This window comes from Engystomops pustulosus, chromosome 2 (genome assembly GCF_040894005.1).
Source record: "Engystomops pustulosus chromosome 2, aEngPut4.maternal, whole genome shotgun sequence".
Taxonomy (NCBI): Eukaryota; Metazoa; Chordata; class Amphibia; order Anura; family Leptodactylidae; genus Engystomops; species Engystomops pustulosus.
Genome location: NC_092412.1, coordinates 32,473,313 through 32,486,049, shown reverse-complemented (window position 1 = coordinate 32,486,049; position 12,737 = coordinate 32,473,313). Strand labels below are relative to the sequence as shown.

At 42.0% G+C, this 12,737-nt stretch overlaps 1 protein-coding gene across 4 annotated transcripts in view; it reads left to right on the top strand.

The window, feature by feature from the left end:
- Positions 1-12,737, top strand: part of TRPC6 (transient receptor potential cation channel subfamily C member 6) — a 94,107-nt gene that overhangs the window by 46,722 nt on the left and 34,648 nt on the right. For all 4 annotated transcript variants that reach the window (XM_072134183.1, XM_072134184.1, XM_072134185.1 and 1 more), the window contains exons 2-4: positions 5,959-6,733; positions 10,659-10,847; positions 12,050-12,214. In XM_072134183.1, coding sequence (XP_071990284.1) covers positions 5,959-6,733; positions 10,659-10,847; positions 12,050-12,214 — 1,129 coding nt within the window. The remainder of the gene's footprint in view (positions 1-5,958; positions 6,734-10,658; positions 10,848-12,049; positions 12,215-12,737) is intronic.

The following is a 12,737-nucleotide window of genomic DNA, read 5'->3' as shown; positions in this document are numbered from 1 at the left end:
TCCTGGGCCCTACATTACTAAAAACCATGCAGTCTGTACTATGTGCCTGTGTAGATTCAGGAATTGCGGTGCCCGTTCTTCATGAATCTGGCGCTCCCTGCACTGCTCCCAAAGAGTGCACCAACTTTTAACATGGGCCGTGCGACACACTTTTGTCAGACTTTGCTTGATAAATGTGGCGTGCGGTCCAACAGTCCACGGACACAAAACTTGTGTCGTGTGAAGAATAGTGACACAAAAAGGTCGCTTGCGACACATGCTTCTTACATTCATTTACAGGCACCTGCTCAGTTTTCAAGTGACTTTGAAAGGCCTAATAATAGCAAAACCACATAAATTACCCCATCATAAAAACTACACCCCTCAATGTATGAGAAAACAACTTTAAGAAGTTTGTCAACTCTTTAGGTTGTTTTACAGGGTGTAAATTAGAAAATCGAATTTACAATTTGTAATTTTTTTTGGACAGTATATTCATTTTGTGCCCAAAAATTAAAAATTCACAATAATAATAATAAATAATAATAATTCTTTATTTATATAGCGCACACAGATTACACAGCGCTGCACAAAGCTTGTCAAATTGGTCCCTGTCCCCATGGGGCTCACAATCTACAATGAGGTCCATCTAGTTTCTGTCATGGCGTCCATAATTTTATCTACAATATGGTGGAGCACCCGATCTGTTATGACAGATACCAACATCATTGGTTGGACCACTTGATCCTAAAATAAGGTCCATCTAGTTTCTGCCATGGTGTCCATAATTTTATCTACAATATTTGTTGGTTGAAGCGGCGATGGAAGCTCCTAGATGTGTGGATAGGGTTGGATATCCCTAATGGGACATTTGGACAGGAAAGGCCAATCCTATACAACCACTTTAATATCAATAAGGGACTTGCAAAGTAATTCCAGATGACCTTTAACGTTATTCTCCCACTTCATGTGATGGATCCTATCGATGAGAGTCCCTTGGGTGGTGTATACACTCTCCATCCTAGTATCGGCCTATGACCTTAGTCTCAGGATCAGTGTGGGAGACTTCACTTAATTAAAATGGTCGGAGACCTTTTCGAATCTCTTCCTGTCAATAAGTGACTGAGGGCTTTAGTCCTCTTAGCAGACAGCGCGGCTATTGATATTGCAATGATGAGTGTCAGGGGACAACGAATGCTGGAAAGCATCTGAACACTTCAATTAAGGCAGGAGGATGGAGAGGTATATCATTCCCACAGCCATGTTCCAATCAATCCAAACTATTAAGGTTTTGTTAAATGAAATGAGATAGACGCTTGGCAGTGTACATGTATTGTCATAGGTATTCCTCAGAGTTATTGATTTATTTCGTTTTTTTAAAAATTACTGAAATTTTCTGAAATCCAATTTAATTGTGTCTGTTCACCTCCACTGCAAATGTACATATATTTCCAGCAGTTGTGTCCTCTTAAAGTTTTCCTTGCAAGGGAGGCTGTCCCCTCAAACCTCCACAACAAACCTCGCACAATACCTTTCAATGTCTGTATTCTGGTTTCTGTATATTTCGTTGTACAGTACAAATGAGGTGGGAGAGCGCCCAGATCCACTTACGATGCCTCGCATGCCAATGCCTGCCCGTTTATAAACGGCGGTGCATGCGCATTGTGCCTGTAAATTTGGAGCCGTGTGCTGCTCCCTGGCTACCTCCACAGGTGCACCGTACATGCATCTATGGCTCAACATCATAAAAATTGGTGTGATGTGGAAAGCCTTGCTTTTTATCACTGCAGCACCGCGCAGTGTGTACTCATTACAGATGCATGCGCACTGCACATGAGGAGGAATCCGGTGACAAGCAGGATGGCTCCAAATTTACAGGCAAACCGTGCATGCACCGCCAGTACGTACAGGCGGGTAGTGATGTGTGGGACAAGGCGGGGCGGACTGGCGGTGCCGTGGGACGGGTTTAGGGAGCTAACTGCACAAAAGAGGTGGAGGGAGCTTGACTGGATCTGTAAGCTTTTCCCCCTCTGTGACTAGACGCACAAATAAAATAAGAAACAATAAAAGGAAATACATATAGAAATGTAAAGACAAATGAAAGATGTACAACGAAAACGTACAAAAAGATGTACAATGAAAACATACAGAAATTGGAATAGAAAGATTGGAATGGCAGTACACCTGTCTGATATTGTGTGAGGTTTATAATGAAGGTTTGTGGTGACTGGTTCCCTTTAAGTGCCAGGGTTAAAGGGGCACATGTAGCATAATTCCGGCTTTTGGGACTTTTCTTGGCTTTTCTGCTGGTCAGATGTATCTTAGCGGTTTTTCCTTAAAGGTACATGTGACGTTTGGTCTTAAGTGAATTTGCGACTTTTTAAAACAAAAGTCTCCAATAGTCGGAATCAGTTCCAAGCTATTTTCTAAGCCTGCTCAGGCGCTGCCGTAGATTTGAATGAAAATTTGTGACTTTTTTTGCGCCTAAATTTGTCTCCTTTCAAAGTTCACCATTGTCTGGTTTTCTGCAGTGTTTCCTGAGTTATCAACTGAATACACATGTGAAAGTTGCAACTTTATAAGAGATGTCAGAAAAAACGTCACAACTTTCACATCTGGATTCAGGTGATAACTCAGGGAATACTGCAGAAAAGCAGACCATGGTGAACCTTAACCCCTTAAGGACGCAGCCATTTTGTAGCTTAAGGCTCAGTCCCATTTTTTGGATTCTGACCTGCGTCTCTTTATATGGTTATAACTTTTGAACACTTTTACTTATCAAAGCGATTCTGAGATAGTTTTTTCCCCACATGTTGTACTTCATTTTAGTGGTAAATTTTGGCTGATAAGTTTTGCGTTTATTTACAAAAAAAAAAAAGAATTTTTAGAAAAATTTGTCATTTTTGAAATTCTAAATCACTGCGGTTTCAGGCAGATCGATTTACCACCTAAATAACTTGCCGAATAATATTTCCCATTTGTCTACTTTACTTTTTCATAATTTTTGAACTGTCTGGATAATTTATTTTGATGTTGCGCGGCCTACAAATCAAATAGCGATTTTCCGTATTTTCAGAATTGACTATTTTGGGGATAAATACTGTTTGAAATTAAATTTTACATATTTAGCATTAAAACCACCCTATATGACCAACCCATTTTCAAATCTGCACCCCTCAAGAATTTACGAAGATTGTTAACCCCTTGAGATCTTCATAGTAATTGAATCAAAATGGCGGTGAAATTTAGAATGGTCAAATTTTGTCAGTTATACGTTAATTTAGCCCTAAAATTTACACATTTCCAAAAGATAAAAAGAGAAAACCCACCATAAAATTTGTTCTACAATTTCTCCTGAGTGCAGAGACCCCCCCCACATGTGGACATTACTTGTGTTATGGGGGCACAGCGAGGTGCAGAAGGGAAGGAGCCCTGCAGCTGCCAGGATTTTAGTTTTCTCGTTGCCTCCTTTTGAAGGCTATAAAATTTTTCGCTTTTCCGTTATTTGGGCCATGTGACGGCATTTTTTTTGTGGGTTGAGATGCTTTTTCCAGTGTTACCATTTTGGGGTTGGTATCACCTATTGTTGAAAATTTAGGAACTTTTTTGGAGGTCATGAGTAGAAAAGCATCAATTCTGTACTGGATTTTTTTACTCTTTTTTTTCGTGTTCACCGTTTAGCCTAATAATCATGTTATCTTTATTCTATGGGTCGATACGATTACGGGGACACCAGACATGAATATTTTTTCTCACGTTTTACTAAATTTGCCAAATAAAACCCTAATGTGGGGAAAAATCTATCATTTTTGCATCGCCGTCTTCCAAGTGGCATAACATTGTTACGTTTTTGGCTACAGAGCTGGTTGATGGCTTGTTTTTTGCGGGACATGTTGTACTTTGCAACAGTATCATTCTGGAGTACATATGTTTTGTTGATCACTTTTTATTGCATTTTTAGTGGGATATAATAGGTAAAATCATAATTTTTTGCGGGTTTTTAAAGTTTTTTTTTAACTGCGTTCATCATATGGGTCAAATAGTTATTTAGTTTTATTCTATGGATTGTTACGGACGCGGTGATACTATATATGTGGGGTTGTGTTATGATTTAGACTTTTTTGAGCGTTATATGTCTCTTTATATGTTTTGGGGCTTATGGGCATTTTTAGCGATTTTATAAAGTTATTTTTTATTGAAAAACTGTTTTTTTTTTTTACACTTTTTACTTGATCCACCATGGGACATGAACAAGCAATCATCTGATTGCTTGTTCATTATAATACTCTGCAATACTCATGTATTGCAGGGTATTAGCAGTGTCAGCCTATGCAGATGCATAGGCTGACACTTTGCCTTTAAGATGACGTCACAGACGCCATCTTAAAGGCACTGCCTTCAGGCTTCTCTGGGGTCCCGATCGGACCCCAGAGGTGCCATAGCAGCGATCGGCGCCCCCGAAAACAGAGCGGGGGCGCCGATCGTGGGGTACAAACCCCCGGAAGGCATATTAATTGCCGCGGTCGCGTTGACCGGGGCATTTAACGGGTTAAACACCCGCGATCGGAGCCCACTCCGACCGCGGGTGTTAGCCGGGGATGTCAGCGGTAGATTACCGCTGAAATCCCGCGACCCCCGATGCCGATTCGGCTCCTGTGCAGAGCTGAGCCGACATCGTCTCTGCGCAGTAGCTGTACTGCTCTGAGCGCTATTTGCGGGACTCAGCACAGTACAACTACGGTGCAGAGCGCTAAGGGGTTAAAAGGAGACAGTTTAGGCGCAAAAGAAGTCACAAATGAGCAACAAGCACCATAAAATTTCTCCAAAATTAAAGAAACAGCCAAGCCAAAAGTTTGATACGTGTGCTATTGTGTGTCAGAATCCAACTGATCGCATCCTAATGACCCGTCAATAAAAATAAATCTCTATAAAATTTGTAATGTTTTGTAATGTTGGCAAATGTAACATTTAAAAAAAATAAAATGGAGGATGAAGACTTGTTGGGAATGGTTAGACAGGTGCTAGTGTCAAGCAGTTCCAGAAAGGGGCCATATTTTATCATTGCTAGGGAGTCTGTCTATATTCTATGTAAATCCAGGTAATAAAGATGATTATCTACCCATTAAAGGAAATCTACCATTTGATTTGATGCATTATGAGCCAAACATACCTTGAGAATGCTGTAGCTACACTGATGCAGAAACATATCTTGTTTAATCCCTGAGCTGAGTGATTTTCCTTAAAAAACGATTATAAAATTATGATAATGAAGCTCTAGAACTCCTGTGGCTGCCCAGCGCTTATCCTCTTACATTAAGTGTGCACTGCTCCAGAGAATGGTGTAATCACTGTGTCCCTGACAGGCAGAAGTAATCAATGGCTGCACCATCCCCCGGCTGCTGTGTATGAGTGAACCAGCTCAGGTTGATTAGTCCTGTCTGGACAGTGTGTAATAATTTATGGCAGCCAGCATCACCCAGCTTTCCCGAAGTTCTGAATTTTATAATAGTTTTTTGAGCAAAAACTCTCAGCTCAGGAATTATACAATATATGTTTCTGCATCAGTGTAGCTACAGCAGTCTCAAGGTATGTTTGGTTTACAATTCATTAAAACAAATGGTAGATTTCCTTTAAGGATGTATATAGACTTTGGTATCCCAGCCCAATTTCAATCACTACAGTTGAGCTGGTCTGCAATGGTGGATGTTTTTTTGGAAGAAAGAAGTTTTTCCTATTCTAAATGCTACAACTTTAATTGTATTTTGACACCACTAGGTGGATCTCACAGTTGATAGATTTATAAAGCTAGTACTCGACTTTATGCAGAGTGAGCTCCACCTAATTCCAGCTGCAGGTAATGTAAAAGGTTTTCCTTCAATCTGGGAAAGTCTTTTAGTGTCGGTAGTCAAGTCTCCTGCTACTTTACTAGGTTTTTTAAAATTTTACATGGTTGATAATTGACTTTTTCTCTCTCCACAGGCGCGCCACAGATAACACATTGTCACATAGAAGACAAACATTACTGCGAGAGAAGGGTAGAAGACAAGCCAACAGAGGTCCGGCTTATATGTTTAGTGACCGCTCCACTAGCCTTACAGCAGAGGAAGAGCGGTTTTTGGACGCGGCAGAGTATGGTAACATTCCTGTGATTCGGAAAATGATGGAAGAGTGTCTTACCTTAAATGTAAATTGTGTGGATTATATGGGTCAGAACGCTTTGCAACTAGCTGTTGCCAACGAGCACTTGGAGATTACAGAACTTTTACTTAAGAAAGAAAACTTGGCCCGAGTGGGCGACGCTTTACTTCTAGCCATCAGCAAAGGATACGTGCGGATAGTAGAGGCCATACTAGGACACCCGTCATTTGCCGAAGGGAAACGACTCACCACCAGTCCAAGTCAAGCCGAATTCCAACATGATGACTTCTACGCCTACGATGAAGATGGGACAAGGTTCTCCCAAGACATCACCCCCATCATTCTGGCGGCTCATTGTCAGGAGTATGAGATAGTTCATACGCTTCTACGCAAAGGAGCCAGGATCGAGAGGCCTCATGACTATTTTTGTAAATGCAATGAATGTAATGAAAAACAGAAACATGACTCTTTTAGCCATTCTAGGTCGAGGATTAATGCCTATAAAGGTCTGGCGAGTCCGGCCTATCTGTCTTTGTCTAGTGAAGATCCAGTTATGACGGCTTTAGAGCTCAGCAATGAGCTGGCTGTATTAGCAAACATAGAAAAGGAATTCAAGGTGGGTGCAGCACATAACACTCATAAAAATGTCTATAACCCAAAAATTTATGTTGTGGTGGAGCTTGGTGGGTCAAGTGTCTTTACCATAAAATATATATGATGGCAAAGGATTATGAGGTTATAGGATCAGTGCCCGACTGTGTACACCACTTACAGGACCATAGGTCTGCTGTTATTTTTAGAAGTGAATTATTCAGTTCCTCTACCTCAGGCTGGTATATAGAGGAGGAAATGCTCCCCTATAATGGAGTTTGTCTAGATCCATGTACTTTTCTATGATTTGATTCAGTATTTTACAATTACTATTTGTTTAAATCATCCCAGTAACAGAAAGCTTGTGAGTTGTGTGTCCCTGTCTGCTTGTATAGGAAGCCTGTGAGTCCTGCTTTCACACCCGCTTGTAGAGAAAGACTGTGAGTCTTGTTTTTCTGCCCGCTGGTAGGGAATGCCTGCGAGTCCTTTGTCCCGCCCATTTTTGGTGAAAGCTTGTGAGCCCTGTATCCCTTCCAACTTGTATAGAAAGCCCGTGAGTTCTGTGTTCTTGCCTACATATAGGGAATGATTGTGAGTCTTGCTTCCCCAATCCACTTGTAAAGAAAGCCTATGAGTCCTGTGTACCTGTCTGCTTTGTAGAGGAAACCTGTGAGTCCTGCTTTCACAGCCCATAGGGAACTTGGGCTGCTGGCTATATACTGGAGGACATGGGCTACTGGTTATATACTAGGGGGCAGAGGGGGCTGGCTATACACTAGGGGGCATGGGCTGCTGGCTATATACCAGGGGCAGGGGCTGCTGGTTATATTTTATGGGACAGGGACTGGCTATATACTAGAGGGCATGGGCTTCTGGCTATATACTAGGGTGGCAGGGGCTGGCTATATACTGGGGGGACATGGGCAGGCTGGCTATATACTGGGATCAGGGGCTGGCTATATTATGGGGACAGGGTGCTGGCAATATTATGGGGAGAGGGGGCTGCTATATACTAGGGGCCATGGGATGGCTGACTACATATTGTGGGGCATGGGCTGTCTATATACTGGGGGTCAGGGGATGGCTGGCTATATTATGGTGGCAGGGGGGTGGCTATATACTAGGGGGCATGGGCAGGCTGGCTATATATGAGAGGGCATGGGCTGGCAGGCTATATACTTGTGGAAGGGGCTAGCTGGCTATATACTGGTGGCAGGGGCTGGCTGGCTATATAATAGGGGGCATGGGCAGGCTATATACTAGGGGGCATGGGCAGCCAGGCTATATACCGGTGGCAGGGGCTGGCTATATACTTAAGGGACATGGACTGGCAGGCTATATACTGGTGGAAGGGGCTAGCTGGCTATGTACTGGTGGCAGGGGCTGGCTGGCTATATTATGGTGGCTATATACTAGGGAGCATGGGAAGGCTGGCTATATACTAGGGGGCATGGGCTGGCAGGCTATATACCGGTGGCAGGGAGCTAACTATATATTAGGGGTCTGGCAGGCTATATACTGGTGGAATGGGCTAGCTGGCTATGTACTGGTGGCAGGGGCTGGCTGGCTATATTATGGTGGCTATATACTAGGGGGCTCGGGCAGGCTGGCTATATACTAGGGGGCATGGGCTGGCAGGCTATATACTGGGGAGCAGGGGCTGGCTATATACAGTGGGTCATGGGCTGACTGGTTATATACTGAGGTTATATACCGATGGCCAGATTAAACTAAATGTACTAAAAATTATTGAAATGCCATTCAGCACTTAACCCATTACAGTCTTAACGCCCTCCCCTTTTTCATATAAAACTGACATCAAAGCTTCCAAAAGAACCCTAATCACAGATTTTTCATTAATCTAATATGTATTTTATCACGCCGGGATCTGTGCCCGTGTATATATTGTGTACAGCTCCAGCGCTCTGGCTCATGTAAGCCTCTGTTTAGTGCATTGTGGGTCAGTCATGACTTTTTTATGGGCTACACATAGAACTTGGTAGAAAAGCTCCATCGTACATAAAGTAACTAAGATGGGAGAAGTTTGTTTGAGAAGGTCATTTCATACTTATAATAAACCTGCAGATAGGACAAGATTAGCCACATATAAAATAGCTTGTTAATATGCAGGCGCATCTTAATGTTTGAATTGGAAGTCCTTGCTGGCCCGATGCAGTATAAATTATAGTCACATCTGAATGTAATTGCTGTTGGGTTGGAAGGCCAATAATAGCTTCTTATGTGTTTAATGAATGCAGCAACTACGGCCTGTAAATATAAAATATTACACAGAAAAGCTTAAAGAAAAAATTCAATTAAGAGATTGTAAAATGTTCAAATTATTATATAACGATGGTATTACCATTCGGAGGGTGTCCATTTACAGTTTGATGCTATCCAACCAGAGTGTCAGATTGCATAAAGATAAGCCCCAATGTATAAATGGTAACACTGAGTTGGTAGTTTAATTATATACTTTAAAGGGGTTGGCTACTCTTCTACTAAATTGCCCATGTGCCTTTAATGCCTTAATAATAATAATTTTAATAATAATCTCTGAATGTTCATCAGGTGAATCAGCAGTTCTGATACTTACTTTAGTGCTGTCTGCAGATTCTACCTGGATCTTTGTTTACACGTCTGAACACTGATGAATAGGAGGAGCTGTACCAGGAGATTATGACTCCTCCGGCTCCCTTCCCTCTTCCTTTGGGAGACGGCATGCAGGAGTGTGAGACAGGAAGCTCTGTATACATGCGGAGGGCAGCATGGGGGACAAATGGAAAGGCTGACACAAAGACACAGGTACATATACATGCAGAGACATGTCTAATGGAACAGATTAATTGAAAAGTGGCCAACCCCTTTAAGAAGGAAAAACAGAGAAAAAACCCAATGAGTTAACTTCCGGTTTTCCAATGGTTTACACTAATGGAGTAGATTTCTGTACTTTTGACAATACCAAAATGAAAAGTCGCCACATATGAAAAGTCGCCGGCAGTAACGAATGCGCAGGCGCAGGAACAGTAACGCCCCGCGCCGGCCCAATCCCGGCCTGCCGCGCCCTCCGCTCCGTCGGCCGCGCCCCCCCCTTCACGCCCCTTCATGCCCCACTGGCGTGAAGGTGGCGGATTGGGGAAAATAATTGCGAAAGCTAGCAATAAGCTAGCATTTGCGATTATTTCAGGGCCTCTGCGCCACTGGCGGTGCGCAGAGGTCCTGATAAATATCCCCCATTGACAAGACTGGAACCGTAAAGGGGTTCAACAGATGTTGATAACTTATCCTTAGGATACATGATCATTATCAGATTGTTGTGGGGTCTGTCATTCGTCTCCTTCAATAAGCAGCTTTTCATGGTTTCCTCCAAAATCTGGGAACTAAGTTGTTGAAGATGAAGCTTTATTCTCTGTATGTTCTGTAAATGAGATATCTTCTATCATGAATAGCAAATTGCTCAGATGCTGAATAATTTTGGCAAATTCTGTTTTTGGAGAAGAGAAGGAGGTAGAGTAGGAAAAGTTTTCTATAACTATAGACTGAAGATTTCCTTGTGTTTACAAGTAACTTTGGATACTCAGCGTTGGATATATGATTTTATATAAAATAAATTGAGCATATGGGCCTTTTCATGTGGTTCCTGGCATTGAGTGGTATTTTTCGTCTCCTATCAGGTTCCTCAACCTCATGTTTTTGATGCCCACCCCCCATATTTTACATTCAAACTCCCTATATAGATGTTGGAACACAATGACAAAAATAAAGCAAATACTAAAAGTACAATAAACCGAATATAATATTCACTTTCCTGCACTTAATTTTATTTTTGGTGACTTTTTGGAAGACCCGGCTCACTGGATGCCCAGGAACCTCTGAAGAGTTGCCCATAGACCTTTGCATGTGTCGACTATTTCTAGTCACTTCTCCAATATGTTTTACATGTTTTTTAGAATGACTACAAAAAATTGTCTATGCAATGCAAGGACTTTGTTGTTGGACTTCTTGATTTGTGCAGAAACACGGAGGAGGTGGAAGCGATTTTAAATGGTGACGTAGACACGATCCACAGCTCTGGAGAAGTCAATGGCCGGCCGAGCCTCTGCCGATTAAAGCTCGCTATTAAGTATGAGGTTAAAAAGGTAGGAGTGATGTTAAGCAAAAAAATTATTTGACCGTTCTCTGATATTATACACCGCATCTTAATGGTGAGTCCCAGTCCCAACTGTAAGGCATTGTGCACACTAATGTGTGCAGTTGCTGGCCACCTATCTGCCATTAGTGAGTGGAGCTCACCCAAACCATATCTATAGGGAGAGGTCCTGGCGCTCCAAAGACTAGAAGGAATAGGAGCTTCCCTATATTTTGGTTTTCGGGGCAGTCGCCACATTACCGGCATGGTAATCCATGGTGCCACTTTGAATGTGCCCCATAGAAGACCATGAGGCCTAAGTCTAATGAGGTTCATATGGTTGAAAAAAGAAACATGTCCATCAAGTTCAACCAAGGAAGGGAAGGATTGGATGAGGAAGAGATTTAGGGGAAACAAAACAAACAAAACAATTCAAGATGTACAAAAGTATCTTGACCCTTCTTGAAGCTCTCTGCTGTCCCTGCTGTGACCAGCGCCTGAGGCAGGCTATTCCACAGATTGACAGTTCTCACAGTAAAGAAGCTCTGTCACCTGTGATTTAAAGGAAATTAACCAGTTAAAAAACAAAAAATACTAGAAATACTCACCTTTGCTCCTCTTGATGTGGATCCAGACGCTGTCCTCCGCTAAGCTTGACACGCCAAGCGGGGGTTATGTGTCACTTCGGAAACTTGTGTCTTTGGTTCTATAAGCTTTGTGTGTCATAGTAAAGATAAGGATTTCATCTCTCAAGCTTGTGGTTCTGTAAGTTACAAAACAGGTTCTTTATCTACCACTTGGTATTTCAACTATGTCTTTAGCTGTCTGTATCTCTGATTCTGTAAATCACAAAGTCATAAGGTGTGATTTAAAATATGAGATTCTTATTTTTAATATAACACCAGCAGCATGTTTCTAGGTGCTATAGAACAGAAGATAGGGGCTTCTTAAGTGACACTACCTGCAACCACTAAACATGACTCATCTTATGTGAAAATGGGATGAGAAGAGTCATATTTGCCTGAGGCAGATTTTTATAGGTAAACGGCTGAGATTGGAGACCATGACATAATCTGCCTATGTTCCCTTATTATGGCAAGTCATTTGTAGGCAATGGGGACATAGGACGCCATCAGTTTGTAGGAAGGGAAGACAAATAAAGGATTTTTATTGACATAAATGATATTAACAAAATTTTTATTTTTACTGTAGTTTGTGGCTCATCCCAATTGTCAGCAGCAGCTCCTTTCCATCTGGTATGAGAATCTATCTGGTTTGCGGCAGCAGACGACAGCAGTAAAATTTCTGGTTGTTCTGGCTGTAGCGGTTGGGTTGCCATTTCTTGCAATGGTTTACTGGGTGGCACCATGTAGCAAGGTAAGCATTATAACACACTAACACTATACTCCCTTATAACAATACTTCCAGCAACTATGTTCCTAAATACAATACTGCCACACTATGCTCCTGAGAACAATACCACCACACTATACTCCCTGAAAACAATACTGCCAGCCACTATGCTCCTAAATAAAATACTGCCACACTATGCTCCTGAAAACAATACCACCACACTATACTCCACAAAAACAATACTGCCAGCCACTATGCTCCTAAATACAATACTGCCACACTATGCTCCTGAAAACAATACCACCACACTATACTCCCTGAACACAATACTGCCAGTCACTATGCTCCTAAATACAATTCCACCACACTATACTCCATGAAAACAATACTGCCAGCCACTATGCTCCTAAATACAATACTGCCACACCATACTCCATGAAAACAATACTATGCTCCTAAATACAATACTGCTGCGCTATGCTCCTCAAAACAATACCACCACACTATACTCCATGAAAACAATACTGCACGTCACTATGCTCCTAAA